Raw genomic sequence first — 11,670 nt, 5'->3', positions numbered from 1 at the left:
TCTCAGAGCCACGTTAAGCTTACTCTTGAACATTCAGCTTTCAGTCAAAGACCATCCACACAATTGGCTCTTAGTCTGATTTAACTATTAGCTCAAGACACTGGTGAGTCAAGTTTGGAACAACTTCAGTTGTCCTATAACCATTCCCTACCTTCTTCCATTCCCCTGTGTTATGTTTACAAATCATTCAATGTGCTAATGTATGCGCATATTTTCTAAAGCATAGTTTATGAATGAAGTCCAACCGCACCGAGTTCAATAATCCCAGAATGTGAATATTGCATATAAGCAAGAAGAGATCTACCTGGCTGACTCATGTAGGAGTTGACATTAGACTGCCACCTTCTGGCTATACTTCAGTACTGCAGTACATGGAGCCGATCCATTCAGAGATGATAACTAATTAAAGTTACCATTTGTATTTTAGGAAAACAACCTAAAACACAGGTTTAAATTTAAAATGGTTCAAATATCACTCTTCTTGTGTCTTACTCAATCATGAATGTATATTTTTCGGTTTACTTCAAACGATTCTCATTAAAAAAAAAAAAAAGAGGAAGCAGCATCTATGTACAGCCTTGAAAGCTTGAATTCTACAAAAGATATCTCGCCAAAAGATGAGATTTCAGTTGGACCTCAGCAAACTCCATGTGCTGATGGATTATAAAAAACAGGCATGTTTATTATTTCAGAACATTTATCCCAGCAAGACAAAGAAAAATTAGAGAACACCGCTTGTGAAAATAAGCATTCGTTTATTTACCTTGTTATCGAGGCCATTTAAAAATAGCCTTTTGTTTGAACTGTCTCTTATATAGGAAGTAAACAGATAAACACCATCAAATGTGCAACGTTAAAAAAAAAAAAAAAAAGGAACTTGCTTAAGTCAATGAATCTTTTACATGGTTCAAGAAAATTGTTGAACAACACAAACACTGGACGTTATGTTTTTTAAGTTATACCTTTCGTCCTTAAAGGGAAAAAAAATTCTATCATATATTTTTTTTAAAGTTAATACATTTCTTTTAATCCGGCGATTAAAATTATCCTTTAAAAAAGAAAAAAAAAACACTGAGGATATACACTATAAAACGGCACAAACTATAAAACAATAATGCATCAGGAACACACTCAACATACTTTATTTTTCAAAACAGGATTAATATACAATAAATACAAATATTTACATTTTTTTTTTTTCAATGTTTATCTGCAAAGTCCTCCTTGACTTCAGCTCACTTCAAAAAACTCTCCAGCTTCTCAATATCCACCGTGGGAATCTTAGCAACTTCAAAGAACACACTACAGTAGACGAAAAAAAAACAAATCAGAATAATTTTAAACACAAATATATAAACCAACAAATAAAGACAGATCTCATGTTTACAAACCACCTCGTTAGTCAAATTCTTCAAAAAATTCCAAACATCTGTGACTTTACTGGAAGCAAATTTGTGAATCTGCACGGAACATTACTGAACAGAAATAAAAAAAATAAAGCTCGCCGAATTTGAACCAGAAAAACCATCTAAAAAAAAAAAAAAAAAAAATCGCAAGAGGTAAACATCGCCGTCAACATTTTCGAGGTTCTCGGACGCTGGAGAACAGGGTCCGGTTTCCTAACGCAAACCCCACTGCATGAGAAAAGTGGAAAAGTTGACTTAAGGATGTCTGGTCATCTTTTTTTTTTTTTTTCCCACTGTTACTGTGGTTAATGTACTATTCCATCTCTCGCACCAGCCGAGTACAGCTTACCCTGCAAAATCTGACTAAAAGCAATTACTGCTGAACACCCGGTCCCTTTTTTTTCTTTTTTTTTTCTCCACCGAGTATTTTCACCCTAAACAAATGTTTAAGCAAATTCTATGAGAAAGCAGAAAATATGCTTTTGCACAGTTTCCGTCATTTCCACTGTGTGCCCGTTGTTTAAAAAAAAAAGAAAGAAAAAGAAACTCATTCTGCGTGCTCGACACTTTTTCTACTGTCTAAGACTCAACCTTCTGGAAAATACAGCGAGAGTTACCGAAGCGACGCTCTAGTTACTTACTTGTGAGAGTACTTGCTCCTGACGGACACCAGCTTGCTGTCGGGGGGGCTGATCAGCATGCAGTGAAGTTTCCGGACCAGGGGGGCCATATCGCTCACGCTGTACCCCGAGTGGAACTGCAGACTGGGAGTCTGAACGGAAGTGAGGAATGCCTGAGTTTACCATGCACAGAACCCAACCGCGTTTACAACAGTCAGCTTTTAGCTCTGCGGTCAAAGAATGGTATCGAATGATTCAGGGAAAAGCCAGGGTCAGGCTCTGCTAAGGCTACCGTAAACAACCAAATCGCAGGCCAAGGTAAACAACCAAACTGAAGGCTAAAGTAAACAACCAAACCGCAATAAGGTCGAAGCGCTTCTTTCGGTCTTTCTTCAACCACAATACACCTGAGATGACCTTATGGCCGCTAGAATAAGGCTTACAAAACAGGATTTCTAGGTTAGCCAGATAACTTGAGTTAAAAAAAAAAACCCCACAGGCTTGCTCAGTGAGGAATGTTCCTAAGCTGCTCTCCTATTGGACGGTTTTGATTTCTGACCTGAATGATCTGCTCGGCCGAGTAATGCAGCTCTGAGCAGAACGCTTTAGGCATGATGGATGAGGTACCAGGAAAGATTCTGGACCGAGGACGGATCTACACGAGGAGGAGTCTAGGTAAGAGAACTTAGCCTAGGAAAGAGTTTGTGGAGACCGGGAACAGATGCTGGAGGGCATTTGCACTGAGTCATCCCGATTAAAAAAAAAAAAAAAAAAAAGTGTTTTGTTTGAGTGTAAACAACAAGCCAACGGGTGTTAGAAGTGGATGAAGTTTGTGAATATGAGAGTAAACAAAACGGTCCAAAATGAGTTTTGTGTTTGTGTGTGCTTAGTTCATTGTAAACAAGGAATGTGAGTGTGTGTGTGTGTGTGTGTGTGTGTGTGTGTGTGTGTGTGTGTACAAAATAAGGTGTGGTCATGTGCAGTCGCCCGTCCTCGAACAAATGCTCTCTTCTCCAATCCCAGACACTCCAGTCATTTCCTTAAGTCATCTAACCCTGAGTCAGAACCTGACTGGACACTTCTGCTCCTGGAGCGTCATGCTCTTAAGAGACTCTGCCCCGGTCCTGGTCTAACGTGCCAGGCTCCTCAGGATCTCAGTTAGCTGAGCAAAGCATGTCTGTGCGGGAACGGAGCTAAAAAAAAAACCCCGCATGCATCCTGGCCCTCCAGGAGGAGAAAACTGCCAAATACTAATCAAGCGTTTTCTGCGTGTGTGGCAGAAGGGAAAGCATTAGGAGAACAGGAATTAGCATACAGCGCTTTCAGTCAATAGGTTCCACTGAGCCTCAATTAGCATTTAGCGCCAACTAATTTAGGCTTATCATGGCCCATTAACGTTGTGCACAGACTGCAAATAACACACGAGTGGGACAAGACTGCCATAGGCTTCACATATACAATGAGGGTGTAAACTTTGTGCCATTCGGTCTGTGTGTATGTGTGTGTGTGTGTGTGTGTGTGTGTGTGTGTGTGAGCGTATGTGTACTCACCCATCCCCCCAGGTCCTTGGTTACCAGGGCAATAAGCAGACAGGCGGATGCCAGGAGAGAAGCTCTCTCAGGGATAAACACCGTCTCCAGCAAACTCAGTTCACACACGTAACGAGCCAGCGTCAGCGTCTCCATGCTGGCATTCACGCACTGCACGGAGAGGTCAGGGGTCAAATAAATACAGACACAAATACACACGCACAAAAAAAAAAATAAACAAAATTCACCAGGCTCAACCTTTTCCATAGCAGCATTCATACACTGCAGGAAGAAGACAAGGGCCATGCAAATACACACACACACACACACAGACACACACACAATGCCCAAGAGTCAGAATCTCCATATTGACAGAGAGAGGACAGGGATTAATCAATCTTTCTCTCTCTCCAACTCCTACGCACACAAACATGCAAACACACACGCACACACACTTCACACTTTATGTCCTAACAAGGACAGTTTTCCCTCTAATTAAAAGTACCGTTACGTAATTGAAACACGGAACCGATCCAGAAGAATCAATGTCACTCAAATCTCCACGTGGGTGTGGTCACAGATGACACCGTGCCGGCCCACTCCTGGAAGCGTTCGCTCACCTTGGCGTAGCGACGGAGGAAGCAGTACGCCACGGGAATGCTGATGTCAAACTTCAGCGTCTGGAGGATGCTGACTTCCATGGCGATAAGCTCGGCGCGTTTGTAGGCGTCGTCGCAGATGTAGAGGAAGTCGTCGACACACGGCGGGAGGCGTTCCTGAGGAGAGAGGACGGCGCAAAGCGATAGATGAACATAAATGGGACGCGACGTGAACGACCGAAAACGCGGAAAAGCAGGTTTTTAATGACAAACGCCAGCGCAAGTAAACATGCGCCTTGGCACCAGGTGTAAGTCTTATCTACCAGCATTTTTCACCACAGCTTCTTCACACACACACACACACACACACACACACACACACAGTGCGTGAGAGAGAGAGAGAGAGAGAGAGAGAGAGTGAGTGAGTGTGCGTTTGTGTGTGATAGAGAGAGAGGGAGACGCTCCTTGATCAGAGAGAGACGCGAGAAGAATTGTTAGCGGCGCTAAACGGCCGGGCTATGGGACGGAAACGGCGGGATTCAGACGGTGCTAAATGAAAAGCAAGCGTCGACAAATCAAGTCTGTAACTTCCTGTCAAAAGCCCTTTACCAATTACCCATCTCACACTAAACACGCCAGGCCGAACTCTACACGCATTCAAAGACAAAAAAAAAAAAAGACATTACGCGCTCCCACACAAATAAATAAATACCAACACAGTCGGCTTATGGCACCAGGGGCCGAGAACTAAGAGTCTTACCTCAAACTTGGAAGCGATGAGCATGGCAGTTGAACCAATCAGCTGCAGGGATCCTTTGCTGGCCTGAGCGTTGTCCAGGTAATGATCAGTTATCTTAACAGCCAAATACAAAGTCTCATGATTCAACTCAAAGTTCTCCTACAAGATGGAGAGAAGGAGGAAGAGACAAGAAGAGAAAGAGAGAGAGTGTGTGAGAAGGAGAGAGAGAGGGAGAGAGTGTTAGAGACAAAAATAACTCAGAAGACCTGGAGTTTGTGAATTAGGTCTATGTATGTTGGACACCTTCCACTCACCTGAACTTCCACCAGCCAGTCGACCAGAATGGCCCTCATGCTTTGGTTCAGGTCAGGCTGTTCATCTATGTAGTCCCGCAGGACAAACTTCTCCTGTAACGCATTCATTGATTTATTAAATACAACTCCCCGTTGTGAGTGACAGTTATTCCAGTCAAAGAGCCCAGATGGTCTTTAAGGTTATTTTTGGGATAATGCTTCAGAGCAACACACACACAAAAACAAACAAACAAACAAACAAACAAGAACACCCCACCTCTCTTTGTTTGAGGTAGTCAAAGATGTCTTTGGCGTACTCTGGAATCTGGCAGCAGTTGCTTGAGTGCTCAGAATCGATGTCAAACTCTGGAGGGATCTGCACAGAGTGAGACGACATAAGACGATGCCAGAGAAAATGCTTCATTATGTGCAATATTCACGAGTGTATACCAGTGTGTTTCTCATCAAAACTTAAAAACTCTTCAAGTATATCAAAACCACTCATCCTAATGAAGGTTGCGGGGACGCTGGAGCCCATCCCAGCGTTCATTGGGCGAAAGGTGGAGAGACACCCCGGACAGGTTGCCAGTCCATCGCAGGGCAGACACACACACACACTCACACCTAGGGGCAATTTAGTGTCTCCAATGCATCTAACCTGTGCATCTTTGGACTGCGGGAGGAAACCCACACAAACAGAGCATGCCGTCCGGGAATCGAGCCCGGAACCTTCTTGCTGTGAGGTGACAGCGCTACCCACTGTGCCGCCCACATTAAAATCACATCATAAGATTTATAGAACATAGGACATAAAACAGCCAAGGCGGGGGCCCAACATCGGCTGTAGGAAAACGTGTCTCACCGCTGGAGGCTGAAGGTGAGGAGGTATGGGAGCTTTAGGAGGAGGTACAACCAGTTCTTCTGCTGGCTGCTCCTTCTGCTTGGAGTCCTCTTGCTTACTCTCAGACCTAACTGAAGCCAACCTGGAGCGGCAAGAAGGGTGAAGAAATAAAACACACGTACAAAAAAAAAAAAAAAAAAAAGAGGCATAAACTGAGATAAAATGCACGAAAGGATTAGGCTACAGAGTTAGAGGTGGTTTTAAGAACGAATCATGAGTCTACAGTTCAGCGACGGGGGGTCCGTAGAAGACAAATACAACCATGTCAGGTTTAAATGCTGGATATTACTTTTTCAGGTTGGCAGCGTTATTGGCAGTCACTGTGTTGGTTTTCTTGGACGTCTTCTTTGTGGACTCCTTTTTCTTGATCGGGTTGCTAAGCTCTATCTTGTGTGCCTGAAACGCATATGAAACTCGGTCGGCAAACTCCCAACTCTACTCAACCTGAAGAACACCACAACCAATCAGAACGAAGATGTGAGACCCCTGTGGATTGGACAATCCAAAGAATTTGCATATGAAAGCCCGGGTCACTGAAACTCAGATCCACAGTGTGAGAAACCATATCTACGGGGGGGGGAATGTACGGAAGTATTTGAAACTTCAAGTTGAGCCCACATATGAAGATATCCACCACCTATAACCCAGTTTGACTTCTTTCAGTCGACCAGTCGGCGTGGAGAAGTACTCCGCCAATCAGCTCCACTGAAGACAGTGCGTCAGTTCTCAGAGAACAGTCAGGAGGTTCACCACTTCCCAAAACGACACACCATTAAAAACTTACTCTCCTGACCCCTTGTTCCTTGTCGTCCTCAAACTGGTGCTCCGAAAAACACTGAGATACCGCCTGATTAAGCGAATAAAAAGTATAAAGCAGGCAGACCATAACAAAACTGTACAAAATGCAAATTAATATCACAACAAACACACTTACATTGGTGATGTCAATAAAGGCCGTCCTTTTCTTAGGTGCCCCTTGAGGAGAGGAAGATGATCTCTTGACCTGCGGGCCATCCTCCTGTTGCAAGGAACAGAGTGAGTTAAAAGAATAGTTTGAGGTTAAGACATGATACATAGTATGCATGGTCACAACAGCAACACCAAGGGAAACTGTTAATAGATTACGTTTTGAAGGCATGTTCAACTTCCTTACCTGATTTTCAGACCCCTTGCTATGAAGCTTTGGAATCTTACTGGTGGTGGGTTTCTTTCCTCTTGAAAACGGCATTTATACTGGATGTTTTTTAAACTTCTTCTTAAAACTTCTTTGTGGTGTTCTTCTGTACAGAATAAATAAACAATTTGACTAACGGATGAACTGAAAGGCGTAATGGCTCGGGTACAGATTTTCGCTCAATACATATTACTTCATAACATAAAATGAATGGGATTAATAATGCACAATGACGAGATGAAACACCATCTTAACCTGCCTTAGAAATCAACCAAAAATAACAACCAAATTGGCGTGGGTGACCTCTCGTGTAGTGAATTTTTACCGGATTTCATTGACCGTGCATGATTAGAAAATACCACTGAAATAGCATTGAAATTATGATGTAATTCACTTTTACTCGACCAAGCTGGGTTTAAATGCTTAGCGTTAGCCACTTCAGCAAGCAAAGCTAGTAAACAAAGTGAAAACACGAATAGGCTTGGAGCAAGATCGCTTTATTAAACTCAGAGCAAAAAAAAACTATATGTCTTACCTCTTTACAGGTCTTTGATTATGTCTTCCTACCAGAAGTTTCCTTTGACAGAATAAGATATTCTTTTACAAAACGTAAATCTCATAGTACGGTGTGCAACTTTTGCAGAGAAACACATGCAATGAACCTCTGTACGTCCAAAATCGCACCAAGCGAGCTGATTGGATTAAGGCAACAACCAGCCCACCAATGATCGCCCCGCGTTGATGCCGTTGTTATGGGGCGTGGTTACAAGAATTTTCAAACTCCCTGGCAACCAATGAAGAAAAATGTGGAAAAAATACGAAGAAAATACGCCGCCAGGCAGTTGATACTGTAATCATCCGGTTCTGCGAGAGAGAGGATTTTTCACTGCATAACATTCAGGAGTATGTTGTTTCAGAGAGAGACTTTGCTTATTAGTTTTTTTCCACGATAAGACGCTGTAACGACCACATCTTATCTTAAGCTGGTACAGTTTTCGTGTCCCCAAGCTTTAACTTAACATAAAAAAACATCATTGCTGATTTCTAATAAGAAAAACACTCTGTCCCTTCACCAATTCACTCAACCCTGACACAGACTAGGAACTAACATGTCCAACAAATAGATAAAACTCAAACCCAAAGTTTTGGGTCACAAGTATGTTGGCATGTGCGTGTTTTACCACTGTACAAAAGTCTGAGCATTGGGTTAAATAATATCACACTTTTGAATTCTTTACATTTCATCTAAGTATTTATGCAAGTTTCATAAATGTATGCTCAGCCTAAGACACCCACCCACACAGATGTAGACATACAGCTATCAACAGGAAGTCTATGCAGCCTCATAATAGCAGCTGTGGTCTGTAACTCTCTTTCATTTCCTCTTCAACATATCATAACTCTCAAAACTGACCTGTATAATTCCCTTTCTGGAAACAAGGTATGTAAAACTTAATGTCATTTGTTCTTTTTGATGGCCTTTTCTATTATTCAAACTACGAATTAAGTAAAGGCATCATCAACTCGTTGAAAAAAATGCTGCACAGGATGTGTAAATATTATCACCATGCGTCTCATGTTATAGATTTTTATCATTAACTGTATAATCATTCATCGTTAGGCCTCCTCAAGAATTTGGGAATTTATGAAAAGAATGAATTTGACCTTGTTAATAAAACAAGGTCAAAAAAAAAAAACGAGAAGAAAAGAGAAAAACAAAAAAGAAAAAAAAAAGAAAGAACTTTTATGTAACGTTTGCAACGTATCGAAATCTCGAAAGCTCTCGTGGTCGTCAGACTTCCTTTACAACGTGAGCGCAAATGATGTAAGACACAACGAGGGAGGGCCTCTCGTTTTAGTTTCTCCCTCATTTATCAGTTCCACTTAACCTGTTCCATCCCTAAATTTCCTCATCCCTCATTTTTGCCTCAACACACACACAAAAAAAAGAAAGAGCAGGGTTGAGCTTAAGGGCACAAGTACACAACCCATTGAAGTTTTGTATGTGTGTCTAGGGAGAACATCATAGGACAGAAAAAAGAGAGGAAAGAATGGAAGGGAAAAAAAATGAAAGAACACACACGCAGTCCCTGATATCATAACTTCGTTGGCGGATGCAGCGGTTACTTTGTCTCGGTAAAACAGTCACACGTGTATTGCATTACTCTTTGGAACGTCTCAATTTTCAAGAACTTGACAAGGAATCTCCATTGGCTGTTCGTTGCCAAATAAATCACATGCAATCATGTGTCAACAAACATACACGTATCAATCTCCCAGTTGCTGTGGGCGAGGCATGATTATCTCCGCTTGGAATGACCTTCGCATTGTCTTATCCAGAATCCAATTCGAAAACTATGCAAAAAAAAATGAAGTAACAACTTTCTGCATTACCCTCTGAATAGTTTGAGCTCTGTGTTATATCCTTTGAACAGAACCAGATTTGTGTATTGTCATGCTTTACAGTAACGCTTTCCCTACACACCAACGCCACTCTGTTTCTCTTCAACGTCTATCAAACCTAACTTCCTCTGCTGTCTGTCACATGACTCAGTTCCTGGAACCTTGGCAGCTCATCTGATGATCAGTTGTGGTTCTCTGAAATTTTTCTTGCTGTCTGGTTTTTCTCTTCGAAAAATTTTGCTACTTCTATCAAAACTCTAAATTCAAGCCCAGGTTCTAGAACTACCGAAGTAATGCCAGAAGCTTGAGGGAGAAGTCAGCAAGTCGGTATTGTTTCAGTCGAATTATAAAATGCGGGGATTTTTTTTCTGTGATGGTGTCAGTTAAACGCTTCTGTCGCCAAAGAGCAAGGCGCTGAAAACGAGTTGACTTGCTTTTTGAACATGAGACTCTCACTGTGGCACTAGCCGACCAGCTGCAGTTTTGTGCCCAGACAAAGGATAGCTGGTACTGGCATTTTAATTTCAGGTAACTCCTGAGTGAAGTATGACCTCATCGTAAATTACCATCATATTCTTTTGTTCTGATTAGATGATGCCAATGGAAGACTGGCTGAGCAGTACAATGGAACTGTGTGAATTAGCCACAAAATCCTCTGCTTCCAATGTTCAGGTAAGTTCAGTCATACTGTCAAATGGAAGACTGAACAGTGTCTCACATGTGTTTCTTTAAAAACACCAAACTGTTATATAATTTGACAGGATATTTTACAGTTCCTCCTTTTCCTATTTACTCCCCATAGGATCCTGTGGAACTTCTGATAGACACCCAATCATTTTCTCAACCTCCTTACGACCAATCATCTATCCTGACCTCTCTGGAGGCCTACACACATGCTCTTAATAATGCCGGCTGTAGGACTTTATTGATAAAGAGTGAAAGAAGGGGCCAGAACATTCTAAAGCCAACAAAAACAGACACGATACACCACTGGGCCGAGGCCTTAGCGGAAGAAATACTGGACTCAGTCACATGTTCGCACAAGGCGAATGACACAAGAGAAAGCCATTCTACTGAACATAATGTGGAACATCACTCTAACCATGCACTTAACCCAACAATCACAAATAAAGAGACACAACTAAGAGAAGACCAGGATAGCCCGGTGGCGGAGCGCTCTGTTCAGGACAGGGTAGCTGAAAGACTGGCAACTGAAATCTACATCCAAGCCCTGGAGGACATAGCTAGAGAAAGTGGTCTTACACGTAGTCACAATGGCCAAGACTTACATGTAAGAGGTCACGCCTTACCTAGCACAGTGGCTGGGGGCCAGGCTAACCTGACTGACCGTGAGAAGGTCTTGCCCACCTCAGTGAGCCAGGATAGACAAGATGAGGATGGAATGGAGGTAGACGATGACATCACGAGCCTCCCCAACTCTCTCTACAGCATGATGCAGCTTGGACATGGGTCTCTAGACTACCCGGACGCGCCTCCAAGCACTCCTTTGCTGCCAGAGATGGTGAGGAGCCGAGCCAGCTTCACCAGGAAGTTAAAAGGAGGTCTTGCAAAGGAGTTTCTGCCTTCTCCTCCTCCTCCCACACCTAAAGACTACCAGGCAGAGACCGTTTCAGAGGGCGCGGCCGCCACGGCGAGTCACAAGGCCGATTTTATGGTTCGCTTGATGCGTTCACTGTCCCTGGAGTGCTCTCTGCGTGGTGAACTGTGTAAAGCGGACGCAAATAAAATGGAAATCGAAGGAGGACATCAGACGTCCAAATTGTCAGACTACGCAGACAACCTTTCCGCAGACATTGTCAACTGGATCACCGCACACCTTTCTGACACCACACTGAAAGAAGAGAAAACGGTTGATGATTTGCAGATTACTGCTGACCAATTGGCAGAGGAGATCCTTGCAGCCTCTCTAGCAGAGATGATGGAAAAGGAGTTAGAAGGACAAGGGGATGAGGCTCGACATCCGAAGAAAGCTCAGTTTGCCGTCA

At 42.8% G+C, this 11,670-nt stretch overlaps 1 protein-coding gene across 1 annotated transcript; it reads right to left on the bottom strand.

The window, feature by feature from the left end:
- Positions 1–1,235: 1,235 nt before the first annotated feature.
- On the bottom strand, positions 1,236–7,315 carry ccnb3 (cyclin B3). Its single transcript, XM_030780751.1, has 12 exons — positions 7,241–7,315; positions 7,022–7,105; positions 6,872–6,934; positions 6,377–6,483; positions 6,049–6,169; positions 5,464–5,562; positions 5,208–5,300; positions 4,915–5,052; positions 4,176–4,331; positions 3,577–3,726; positions 2,048–2,178; positions 1,236–1,302 (listed from the first exon to the last, which is right to left on the bottom strand). Exons 1-12 carry the CDS (start codon positions 7,313–7,315, stop codon positions 1,236–1,238), a joined length of 1,284 nt encoding a protein of 427 aa, XP_030636611.1.
- Between the last annotated feature and the right edge of the window lie 4,355 nt (positions 7,316–11,670).

This window comes from Chanos chanos, chromosome 7, assembly GCF_902362185.1.
Source record: "Chanos chanos chromosome 7, fChaCha1.1, whole genome shotgun sequence".
Classification (NCBI taxonomy): Eukaryota; Metazoa; Chordata; class Actinopteri; order Gonorynchiformes; family Chanidae; genus Chanos; species Chanos chanos.
The sequence above is the reverse complement of the archived record's forward strand: the minus strand, read 5'-3'. Positions and strand labels throughout refer to the sequence as shown.